General features: G+C 42.4%; 1 protein-coding gene across 2 annotated transcripts in view; it reads right to left on the reverse strand.

The window, feature by feature from the left end:
- Positions 1–13,197, reverse strand: part of GAS7 (growth arrest specific 7) — a 103,411-nt gene that overhangs the window by 50,895 nt on the left and 39,319 nt on the right. For both annotated transcript variants that reach the window (XM_065748622.1, XM_065748624.1), the window contains exon 2: positions 8,599–8,719. In XM_065748622.1, coding sequence (XP_065604694.1) covers positions 8,599–8,719 — 121 coding nt within the window. The remainder of the gene's footprint in view (positions 1–8,598; positions 8,720–13,197) is intronic.

Below are 13,197 nucleotides of genomic sequence, written 5' to 3' on the forward strand. Positions count from 1 at the left end.
GATGAATCAGTGAGGAAATACTTAAATTATGCTCAGCTTTTTGTGAATTGGGTAGCAAATTAATGAATTTTACTCTCAGCCAATGAGGCAGGATTGGAATGTGTTAACTGAACAGAAGGAAAATAAAGTGTTAAGAGTTGTCTTTTCAGAGTCATCTTTGTTTAAAACATGCCTCTGTGTAGTTAAATAGGTAAAATATGATTTATGATTATTGCATTGAAAATGAATAGAATATGCTTCTCACATTATTAGTTATTTTTTCTAATATAAATACTTCTTTACTGAATGTTGTAATGAGTTGACTTGAAGACCAGTTCTTGGAGGTTTAGGAGCAACTCTGTACAGAGGAATTGTGTTGTCCACTCTTGCAATGCCAAAGTGCAATCCACAGTCAGTTTTCATTAACTGACTTGGGCATTAGCAGTAAAAAGTTACTTCAGTTACTTTCATACATATTTTATGCAAGCATAGCTTTAGCATTTTTGAGACTCTACAGAGGAATTGACTTAAACCTAACAAATAAATTTGAAACATAATTAATTGGTCAGAATTCCCAGCTGCTTCTAGTGAGTAGACTCTGCTTTGCCTGCTGGCTGTTGTGGAGCTGGTCTTCTGCCACACAAAAACTCCAGATGCATAACTTGAAGGCAGAAATTTTGTATATAAAAACCCACTGCTCAGCAGTTAGCATAGTTGTGAAAGTAATCCAAAGCACTAAGAATTTTCAAACTACAGGACTTTTTCAAAATACAGAAACTGATTGTAGAGCAATGCACATTGAAATATAATAATTAAAAAAATCTATAGAAGTGTATAAAATACGAACATTTTATTGGACAGGAAACGATAAGAACAAGAATGTTTTAGACCTCTCTTCTTTTGAATGCTGAGAGAAAAGAAAATCCCTTCCTGTGCATGCAGTAATAGTGATATTGCGGCTGCATAAGCACAAGTAGAATGACCCTAAACGAGGACTGTACTGCTGTGCTGCCACCTACTGCAAGACACAACTACCACATCTGCCAAGATGAAATTGCAACACTACAAATTTCTCTGCTCCTTAGTCATTATTAGAAGTGAACACATGTAGGGAAAAATTATGTTTTTCCACAACCACAAAGAGAAGACTTAGAGATAGCATACTATTTGACACAGCCAAAACATCTGCATGAACTGGAGTATCAAATACAGATTTTGATTCTGGAAAATCTGAAGACTAGCTGTAGTCCTGTGGTAAAACAATAGTCACTCCTTTTAGGAATATGTTCAGTATCATTCAATACTTTATATCCCATCCAATCTTCATGAGAGCAAAAAGCTAAAACCTCTATGAGAGTGTAATGTAGCACTGGCAGACCAACACTGAAAACTGCTGTTCTCCTTTATCAGTCACATGATAATTATTCTGTTTAGTCAACTAGTGGAAGGAATAATTAGAAGTTTTTGTCACTCTCTGGACTGTGAAGGAGCTCTGTGAACAGAAGGAAGTCTTACAGCCCTGACATGGATGCATGGGAGATATTTGTAAATTAATTACTAAAATTAATTACTATCTTGAGTTGCCATATCTGAATAGCTTGAGCTGTAATGAGAAATAAAACCTGGTTAATCTTAAAAACTACCCTCTACTTAGCATGAGAAAGGAAGCAAGTGGTGACTGCTCACTGGTGTAGCAGACATGCAAGGAATATTTGGAAAGGCAATTTGTCAGACTGGACTGGTCATCCAACATGTCTGTATTTTCAGGAGGAAGAAGCAGAACTACACAAAGTGTTCAGGCAGGGGAGCAGCCCAGAGCTCCACCGCACCAAAACTTATACAGCTTTTGCTCCCTGACCTACTGTCCTGGTTTCAGCTGAGAAATTCAGTTGATTTTCTTAATCTTGCCTGATATGATGCCATGCTTTGGCCTTAGGAGTAAAACAATGTTGATGACATATTCAAGTTTCACTTGTTGCTGCGCTGCACAGAGCCAATGACGTTTCAGATTCTCAAACTGCCTTGTCAGTGGGAACAAAGAACTGGGAGGGAACAGAACCAGGACAACTGACCCAAACAAGAAAACATATGACATTGTGTGAAAAAGATATAAAACTAAGTTGGATAGAGGGGCTGCTGGGCAGTCAGACCCAACCTCTTAACGTGTGCCCACAGGCCATGCTTTCCACATCTTCCATCTTTTTTACTACTTTCTTCTGGGCTTTATCCAGCCTGCTTACAAGTTTCCTGAAGTGTAGAGCCCAAACAAGATAAAACATTCCAGCGGAGGCTTTATAATTTCTGGATAAAGTTGAAAGATTACTTCATGACTCACAGACAGCACTCCTATTTATGCGATGGAAAATACTGGATGTTTTTATAACAGCACAAACCAGCTGGCCAGAACTCAGATTCAGATCCTCCAAAGCTTCTACATCTTCATCTGTAAAGTGCTCCACTGCCTGTCTCTGTCACTTAGTTACAATGAAATCTCCATTCTTTACTGAGCAGCTTCTTACCCTCTTGGCAGGATGATTCTGAATTCTGAGTTTGTTTTGCGCAGTACACAATGTTCTCTCCCATCTTCATTTAAAGTTAACATTTGAATAAGTACTTTCAATGTCAACATGCCATTCATTAATGGCAAAACTGACTAGAACAAAGCCTAGGGAAGTCCCTGCAGGATTTCCTTCAGTGCAAACTTCCCTTGACAAGGGGCCATTGAGAACCACTCTTCTGAATATTCTCCCAGCAGTTCTGCAGCATCTTTATAGTAATTTCACAATGTTTTTCTTCTGTTTACTTTACTTTCCCACCAGCTAGCTTTCAAATTGCCCTTGCTGTTTTTAAGACTTGACGTCCTGTAACAGAGCTGCCCTGCTACATGTGGGGTCTTTGCCCTGCATGGAGGCTGCAGAGATGTTCAGCCAAAATCCTTCCATCTGAGAAGGTGCTCACCTCATCAAATTACTTCTTGCTGGTGATGGAAGTGCTAAAATGGCTGTGACCTTGCCAAGAAAGCCTGCTTCTGCCAGTGCTCACCTTCTGTGAGGTGATGGTTTGCCCTGCAGCTCCACACCACGGCAAGCCTGTGGCAGAAGCTGTGTTGTGCTCCCACCCATCCCAGGGCTCAGCCACAACCCTGAATTTGGTGAACAGCCCCAGCCTAAGCCATTCTGGAATATTATCTGACAGGGCAAATGGTTGGGCATGTATGATATCTGGAGTGCTGCAAAAGGACATGTCTGTCACTGCAGGGATATCCAAATACAGTAGTTAAATTAACAGAACCCTATGCCTGGACCTTCCACATATAGTTAGCAGATGGCTGAGTTAAGTGACTGTCTTCTACCTCATGCATGAGAGGTATACAAAAGACAGGGTATAAAAAGGGCATGTGCATGATAATAATGCATAAGGGATATGTTACACATATAAAATGAAGCAGAAGCTTTGAGATCTTTGTGGGCTTCATACTACAGAACACCAAGTAGAGCACTTTTCAAGAAAAATGCAACAAGTTAAAAAAAAAGCCACCACTTTCTAACACTAGCATTTAGATGTTTTGTGGAAGGCCATGTTGGGGTAACTCTGAACTCTGTCAGAAGTGGGATTAGAGACAGGTTCCATACCAGCATCCTGTAGGCAGAGGCTGACCAGCTGCATTGGATGGAAGCAGCTGGACAGGCTCCCCAGGGCACATATGGAACACAGGAAAGGCAGACCCCAAACAAACTGTGAGCAGGGCTCCAGACAAGGAGAGCTAAGGATGTTCCTGGGTGCTCTGACATGGAGTTTGCTTTTTCTTCCACTCACTTTCTGGCTACTTTCCCCCATATCATTACCTGTGAAAGCACACTAGCATCTCCTAGTCCTCCCACCAAACAGCTGTTTGCTTTTTCTAGTTATTATTAGTTTATCCTCTGAAATTTCTGTATGAATTAGCGGAATTAAATAACTTATTCCCTCCGTTTCAGCTTCACTGCCTGACTTAGCAGTGGGTAGGCTTACACCAGTGGGTAGGAGAGGCACAGAGCAAATAACAAAGAAATGCCTTGGTAGGAGGAATATTCTAAGTTATTTAAAATAGAGGAAAAAATACACTGAGTCTTCACAGCAGCCAAACACACCTGTTGTAAGCCATGAGAATAGCCTGTCATCTTTTCTTCAAAACCATTTGCTCCCTCATCAAGCTGAGTTTAGACTAAGTCTGAGATACAGAAATCCCTTTGTGGATTTGAAGATTTAAGGTAGGAAAAAACAAAAGTACATAAAGGTACAAGCCACTGTTACAAAGCTGGAAACAAACTGTATGGTAACTTCAGATAATTTTGGTGCTTCAGTGCCTGGAGAAGACACCCTTGATTTGAAAAGGTGGTTCCAATCAAGGCCTAGATTCTACACTTGAAAATGGAAGGAAACACCCAATGAGACTCAAACTAAAAATAACCCAGAAAGTTCTGTTTCATTTCCTTACCACTCTGAAACGCTATCCTCTTCTTGCAGGGAGATACACAGCTTCTTTCCCCAAGAATACCTTATACCTTTCTGCATCTATGATATGTTGTTGTATCTAGTTAAGGAGAGCCCTTCACAGGAAAGTGTGCATCTAAACACACTCAGCAGGGAGCTTTGGGAAACTTTTTGGCTCTGGAAGTCTCCTTGTCAGGCTATTTGAAAAGGGTTCAGGCTGATTTCATCTTTCACTGTGAATCTTAGAGTACTCTTTCCTTGTCCAAGAGACAGTTTGGCCATCTGCCTTCATTAAAATAAGGACTTCCTCACTCCCATGGACATGCAAACATTCCTTCCTCAGATGGGTGGGAACTGCTCTGTTCGACCAACTGTTTAACATACTGTTGTCTCAAGAAGTTCCCTGCTATTCCATCAAGTGACTTACTGCCATGTTTAACTATGGCATGCATCTTGCATTTTGTAATAATCTGTGCATTAAGAAGAATGCCTTGTTGTACCCATCCAGATGAGATTAATATACACTGACTATGTCTGGCATTTGGCTGAGACCAAACACAGCGGCTCTTAGGTGGGTAATCTCTAACATCCTTCTATTGTAGGCGCACTCTGGATCCCCACTCTGCTGGTCTGCATGGATGCATCCCAGAGCTGTTACTTTTCAAGATATATCTGACAATAAACAGCCTACACTTCCATCATTCTTGCTGAAGGTGGATCTCTGTCCAACAGGAAGAAATTATCAGTACTCTTTGATAAGAAGTGCAGTGTAGATGCACATTCTAGCAAAAGGAATGCTCATACACTACCTGGGAGACATTACTGCCATCAGCACCCAAAGCAGTATTTCCTGATCCCCCCTAGTCTCTTGTTCCATACCTGGTGGATAAGACAAAGCATCATTTCAGATCATCTCAGATGGAAAATCACAGGGGAAAGCAATATCCACAGTATTCCCTGGGGTTAGCAGTGTCACTTATGTGTCCAGATTTAATTTCAAACAATGTATGTCACCCTTTAGTGGTTTCGTAGTAAGTCAGCATGCATCCAGGCAGCCCCTTTGTGAGTCACTATGTGGGAGCTGCTGCACATGTGGTCCAAAGAAAAGAACTGAGAGAATTTGTGAAGACTTGATGAGGTCTTGAAATAGTTTTTTATCATTCATCATAATAAAGAGTCAATTGATTCCTGGGAGATATGTAAAATGGTTCCAACCTCATAAGCCAAGAATAACTCATCAGCTGTTACTGGTGGGTAATGGTAAGCAATATACCTTTCAACTTTTTGGGTGAGGCTAGAAGACAAGCAGGAGCATGACTAGTTTCTAGGAACATAGCTACCAGCCTCCACATTACCATGCTTGAGCAACTTAACAGTTATATCTTTCTCAGATACACCAGCATACATCATTTGGCTACAATAAAGACTAATTTTACATTGCATCCTCACAAAAGAAAATACTTCAGTGGAGAATAGATCTAGGTGCTGCTGCAGAAAAAATGGTGTCAAGGTGGCAAATCAGAATGAAGAGACACGAAACTCTGTGACAGAGATGTATGCTGTTCCCATGTCCACATGATAAACACTGCCAGTAGCAGCTACAGCAGTGACAAGACGAATGAGCAGTTAAGACAAACCAGCAGATGCTGTCAGTGAGATGTACAGTCTATGAAACTTATTATAAACATTACACACACTGGTGTAGCTCTGCCACAGGAAAGGTACGGACAGCAGTTTTATAGCATATTGTCTCTGGCATACCCTTAAGCTCAAAGCCGAGGAATATCTGAGTGTAAGGATGCTATCCCACTGTTAAACAGCAGTCCTCAAATGCCAAATGTGACTTTATGGTGACTACGTAGATCAGCATCACCAACTCTGCATTAAAGACAATGAAAAAAGTGCATATCCAAGATGGGGCTAAACAAGCTGCCTATGTTCTGAACTACCAGTTTTTCAGAAACAAAGGTCAGAGCCAATTAGTCAGATGTAATCAAAACACTGTCCTGACAGCTGCTTAACCCAGGGCTGGAAAGGGCTTTGTCACCTGCTTCAACTGAAGTATCTGGAGGTTGCATCCAACTTCTGCTTTGTCTGAGGCCTAAATGACACTACATGTGTCACATTTCCTTGTCAAACAGTGCACTTTGAGGAAGCTCAGACATCCACAGTGTGAATGTGACACCACAGTATATCCCAACTAGAGCAAAAAAAACCAAAACACTGTAATATCCACACAGAAGATCATCAACACAGTAGCATATTCTGTCTCAGCAGACAGAGAAAACTGAGCTGGACAAGAACACCAGCTAAGCTGGAGTTGCCCCTGTACAGTGTCCCTGTGCATGCTGCAGAAGAATACTGTTGTCTCAGAAAGGGCTACAGAATTCATGGAAGGTGTGGGAGGCTCAGGAATGCATGGATCTTGAGTGCAGTATGATAAACAAGAGCAAGCCCTGCTTCAATTTCACTTGAGCTCAGGACTACTCTAGTGAGGAGTTTTAGACTCTCATCAGTCTTTCTAAAGTCATTTATATATTTTACCCACTAACGTAAACAGAACTTAAGTGCTCCCTAAAGAAAGAACCAGAAAACAGAAATCCCTCTTTTATCCACTCTTATCCACTCTCTGCTACTCTGAAAACCATATTCCTTGCTACATAGCAATTCCACTGCACCAAGTGAGACAGCAAACAGTGGTGATTTGGACATTCTCCAAGAACAGGTTGGAAGTGAGAAGTCTGTAGGGCAGCTGCTCACTGAGCAGTCACTGCCAACAACCCGCCACAGCTCTGTTAGCAAGGCCCTGAAAACCTCCAAGGATGGAGATTCTACCACCTCCATAGTCAGCCTGTACCAGGGTTACCCTGCCTGTTTAGTGAGAACCCAATTTATGACCTTCTGAAGCAGGATGGGGCTACTTTTCCTTGCTATAGCATCTGTAAATTTTGTGAGGATAGAAAAAAGCTGCTTGAGATAATGAAGAAATTTACTCCAGGCCATCTGCTTTCCTGAGACAGGATTCAATGACAACAGATTTTTTCACATAAAAAAGAGGCATCTACCTCTTATTACTTTTTCTGATCTCAGACTAAGGGTCCATCACCAAGCTGGCTCAGGACTGAGCTTAGCAACACCACCTTAACTGCAATGGGGACAGGGGACTTAATCCTAATAATACCCCCAAAACTGTAAGGTACATTGTCAATGACCTATGCTTGAAAGTGAAGGCAAGGGCTTAATGACAATGTGCTTTCTAGATAAAAGTCCAGTGACATAAAGCTAAGGTATATAACAACATGGCAGACTTATAGGACAGAGACGTCTGAGGCAAAATACATCAGTCCATGAGTGGACCATAAGGCTTACTAACAGCCCATGGCTCTTCCTTGCCTCTACACTGAGTCAGAAAAAGGGTGATGGCTTTGACTATGTTGTAAACACAGTGAGCTCTTGCTGTCCTCTCGTCCCCGTCATCCTGTCATTATTTCTATTTCAGACATCTGGTTTTGCAGGCCACAAATTTTGCAATGGTGTTGTAAGCTCATTAACAAAAAAGCAGGTAGATGGTTTAAACCAAAGTGGTACGAGTTTGACAGGTCTTGAGTTGCTGATAAGATTGTGAGTTAATTCTGTTTCTCTATTAGCAAGACAATGATTTAAAGACAGAAATATGGACTGAAAAGTCTGTCTCTGATATGCTATTACTAACCTATGTTTTTCTTCTTCTGACTACACAGGAAGACTGACTCTGACTTGACCAACTTCCCAGTTAACTTTCTGTTTTCCCCTGAAGATGCTTTAGTGATATCTGACATTCTAATTCTAAATGTAACAACTCTAAATGTATGTACATATATCTCAAGCTGAAGGAAAAAGAAATAAAAGAATGAAGTACAAATTACATTATTACAATGTTTCATATTCTAATTCATTCATGGCAGGGCTCTTTCTACTTTACAGATATCTTTGAATGGTCAGAATTAAGATCAAAGAGAGCTAGAGCATAATTTGTTTATACGGAGGCAGGGTCATACATTTCTTTCACTCTCTGGGCGTAGCTACTATCAAAACTAACTTGAGAGACAGGTTCTTGCAGCAGATGTCTGCTACTGTGGTGACACATCTGATGGAGCTTCCACTTACCGTTTGTGAAGGTGTTCACATAGTACCTGCGGCCCTGGGGAGACATATAGCTCTGCCAGCCTGGGGGAAGATGGCCGTTCAAGTTATCTTCTCCTGGCTGAGGAGTTGCCTTTCTGGGCTTCTGCTGGAAAAAAAAAAAAAAAAAAAGAAGAAGAAGAAGAAAAAAAAAAGAAAGAAAAAACACAATCTTTTAAGTTGATGCCTAGATAATGTGAAGTCTAACCAGACACACATCTGGAAAAAGACCATATGCTTTAGCATTCCAGAGAGAACAAGACACCCAGAGTTCCATCCACTTCTCTGTTCTCAGAACACAATTTATCTCCTAGAAATCTTCCCTTGGAGCACTGGGATACAGAATGCCTTTTGGGAGAGAAATTAAACCCCTCTGTATTTGATGCTCCACAAGCACTGGACCTGTCCAAGAAAAGCACTCTCATTAAATAATAAAATGCAAAGCAGAAAGCAATCAACTGGCTGAGAAAGAAAGACATGCATGTGGCACTCTCATTTACATTCTCATGAACATACTGGCAGATTGAAGCACTGGTCGCAAAGGTTTTGTCCATATGTAATTTACAAGGGCACCGTCAGCTTTAGACATTGTCAAGAAGAAACTCTGCAGAGCCCTGTTGCCTAAAATGAGCAACATGCTTATGCTGTACATTCATCAGTACGCTGATTATATGCTAATAATGTATGTAATTATCTATGCCTAAATTACTGATCTAGATGTAATCTGCATCCACATCATGAGGATGCAGGATGGTATCTTCAAATGGCCTGATGGTTAGGATCCACATTGTTAGGAAAAGCAAGGAATCATGCTCTTCAGCTCTTCACACCCGCTCTTCAGGCACACTCAGAACTGCTAAGATGGTTCAAGTGCCACCTTGCTGTACATCTCTTCATCAACTCAGTTGTGAGCCTCTGTGCGCTGGGGTTCAGGTTATAAGGAAAAGAAAAAAGGTGAAGCTGAAGGGCACTACCTTGTAACAACTAGTGATATCACTTCTTCCAAGCAGCTCTGGTGGTTGGTAGCTAGAGAATTCCAGAAGCTGCTTGATGTGAGAACAGCAAAGAGCTGTTCGCATCCCGTCTGGTCCCTTCAACCAGAGACGCTGAATGACAACACCTGGGATACATGGCCAGACTGCCAGTTGCAGACTCACAGGGCTGCAGCTATAAGCCCAACAGCCTCCTCCTGGCTCACAACCAGGAACACCACTTTGTCTTTCTTCAGCCCCTAAGGCAAACCAGGCATGTAATACACTGTTTTTTAGGGTTTATTTGTTTGTTTGGCTTGCCTTGAAAGGAAGAAATAAAGGAGAACAAGGAAAAACATGTGAAATTGAATAATTTATTCAATAGAAGCAAATCTCCAGCCAGAAAATGTCTTCTGACATGGTAAAGAGGTAAGAAATGACTGCACTAAATTCACAGGCAGCCATGCTGAGGGAAGGCAGAGTTTCAGCATCTGCTGCATACAATATTCAAACATTGACAAAATAAATAGAATTGTTAGAAACAAATAAAAACTACACACTGTGATGTGTCCTTCTCCTACAGATCTGCTTTCTGCATGAAATTCCAATTCTGTTCCAACCCAGAACAAACAGGACATTTTGTGATTTTGGAGCCAAAAGTCTATTTTGCATTTCTTTTCAATTTCAGAAAACTGATTACAATGGCTCTCAGGAGGCACTGAACTAAAAATGATCTTGCATTTGTGCCTCATCAAGAATCTGGTAAAGGCAGGTCACAGCCTGCAAGGCAGCCATATGGACCCAAGGCCATTGTGAGATAAGTACTATCTTGGAACCGCTGCACAGGCTGTGCTTGTGCTGATTCAGATTTTAGGTCCTCTCTTGTGCAGAGATAGAGTCTCAGAGAAGCAGCTAACCCAAAGTGAGTTTGACAAGTTAGATAGGGAGATACTAACGGAGATACCAGTCCTGTTCAGCCTGGTGAAGATGGAGAGGTGATCTTATTAAGGTGGACAAGTATGTCAAGGGATACCAATAGGATGGGGCCAGGCTGTTTTCTGTGGTGCCAGCAACAGGACAAGAGGTTCAAACTGGAACGCAGGAGGCTCCATCTGCACATGAGAAACAAATTCTTCATTGTGAGGGTGGCAGAGCCCTGGCATATTCTGCTCAGAGGTGCCTCTCCTCTGCAGATATTCAGATCTGCCTGGATGTGCTCCTGCACAGCGTGCTCTGCATGACCTGGCTTGACACAGTGGGGTTAGACTAGGTGATCTTAAGTGGTCCCTTACAACCTCAGCCATTCTGTAAGTCCGTTTCTGTGGCTCTATAAAGTGTATGACTCAAGTGTATGTTTCACATGCCAGAGGCTAGTACAGTGCTTCACAGAACTCATCAGTAGGATCTTTGTTATCTGTTTATGAGGAGCGGCTGAGGGAGCTGGGATTGTTCAGTCTGGAGAAGAGGAGGCTCAGAGGAGACCTTACTGCACTCTACCACTTCCTGAAGGGGGGTTCTGGTGAGGAGGGGGTAGGCCTCTTCTCCCTGATAAGTAATGACAGGACGAGAGGGAATGGCCACAAGTTGCGCCGGGGAAGATTTAGATTAGACCTGAGGAAGCATTTCTTTTCTGAAAGAGTGGTCAGGCACTGGAATGGCCTGCCTAGGGAGGTGGTTGAGGCACCATCCCTAGCGCTGTTCAAGAAGCGTTTAGATGAGGTGCTAAAGGACTTAATTTAGTAGTTGGGTAGAGATAGTGATAGGAGGATGGTTGGACTAGATGATCTTATAGGTCCTTTCCAACCTTATGAACTTATGAACTTATGAACTTATGTTTCTGTTCCCGGTTCTTCTGCTCTCTGAGGTTTAATAAAATCAATTTATAGCTCTACTCATGCTGCTTAACATGTGAGAAAGCAGACCCTTTCACAGTTTATGTTACTATTCAATATTTACTTTTTACCAATCTCAGCTTAGGGTGCAAGGGAAACCTCTCTTACGTGTTAGCTTGCCCCAAGGCAGATGTTCTCATTATTGTTTGTGTTATTCAATTGCCTAGAAATGTACAAAACAAAATTCCTGTCTTAGTCAAACTAGCACAACCATGCTTACATTTTTGTGGTGACAGGGACAGGATCCCTCCTCACATGCCTCTTAAATACTTCCATGTTTCATACAGCCCTTTGTGAAAGCACCAAATCCTACTAATGAAAACACTGAAGTTCATGAATCTGACAGGATTACCGGTATCTCATCTTTGTCTCTGAGTTATCTGAGTTCTTCTCCAACACAATGGTTGGTTACAGAGATGCCTTGTTTAACTCACTAATGTCACTTCCAACACAGCTCCACCAGTCACATGCTTGTTTCCAATTCCTTACAGCCATGTTTTGGCACCATAAAAAGGACCTGCTCACACAGCCATGACACCTGCTGTACAGACCCAACATCCAGCACCACCTTCTGTTTCATTTTACTTTCAGTCGGGACTGAAAATTGTTCCCTGCAAGATCCCAAAGGTGTGATGTCATTGGGAGCACCCACTGTTTGCATGGATGCCCAGCGCCTGAGTCTGTGGCACTAACCACGTGAACCTTACATAAAAATGTTTGTGTGCTCTTCCCTGCCAGAAGAAGGAGCTGCATTTCTGTATCTCTCAGCCCTCACCTTTCTACAGCCTCACCTAATGGAATGAAGGGGGACTTCAACTTCCCTGATATATGCTGGAAATACAATACTGCGCAGAGGAAGCAGTCCTTGAGATTTCTAGAATGTGTGGATGATTGCTTCCTGACTCAGCTGGTGCAAGAGCCTACCAGGGGAGATGCCTTGCTTGACCTACTTTTCACTAACAGGGAAGGACTAGTAGGGGATGTGAAGGTTGGAGATTGTCTTGGCCAGAGTGACCATGAAATGGTGGAGTTTGCTATTCTGGGTGCCGTCAAGAGGGTGACTAGCAAAACTATTACCTTGGACTTCCGGAGGGCAGACTTTGACCTGTTCAGGACACTTGTTGCAAGGGTCCCTTGGGACTTGCTCCTGAAGGGTAAAGGGGTCCCGGAAGCCTGGATGCTCTTCAAGATGGAAATCTTAAAGGCACAGGAGCAGGCAGTCCCGGAGTCCTGTAAGTCAAGCCGGAGGAGCAAAAGACCAGTGTGGATGAACCGGGATCTTTTGTTGAGACTCCGAGAGAAAAGGAGAGTCTATGTCCTCTGGAAGATGGGTCAGGCTACTTGGGGTGACTACAGAGAACTGGCCAAGATCTGCAGGCAGAAAATTAGAAATGCTAAAGCCCAGCTTGAAATTAGGCTGGCTACTGCTGTAAAGGAGAACAGGAAACCCTTTTACAAATATATTAACAGCAGGAGAAAAACTAAGGAAAATTTCCCTCCTTTACTCAACGAGGCAGGCAATATAACCACAGATGATAAGGAAAAGGCTGAGGTTCTCAATGCCTTCTTCACATCTGTCTTTAATAGACAGGACAGTTATCCACATGGTACTTGCCCTGACCTGGAAGTCCGGGACGGGGTGCATAATGCACCCCCTGTGATTCAAGCAGAGACGGTCAGAGATCTTCTCCTCCATCTGAACTGCCACAAGTCCATGGGGC

The sequence above is a fragment of the Cyrtonyx montezumae genome, unplaced genomic scaffold, assembly GCF_038088225.1.
Source record: "Cyrtonyx montezumae isolate F1298 unplaced genomic scaffold, pur_monq_1.0 scaffold_50, whole genome shotgun sequence".
In the NCBI taxonomy this organism is placed as follows: domain Eukaryota; kingdom Metazoa; phylum Chordata; class Aves; order Galliformes; family Odontophoridae; genus Cyrtonyx; species Cyrtonyx montezumae.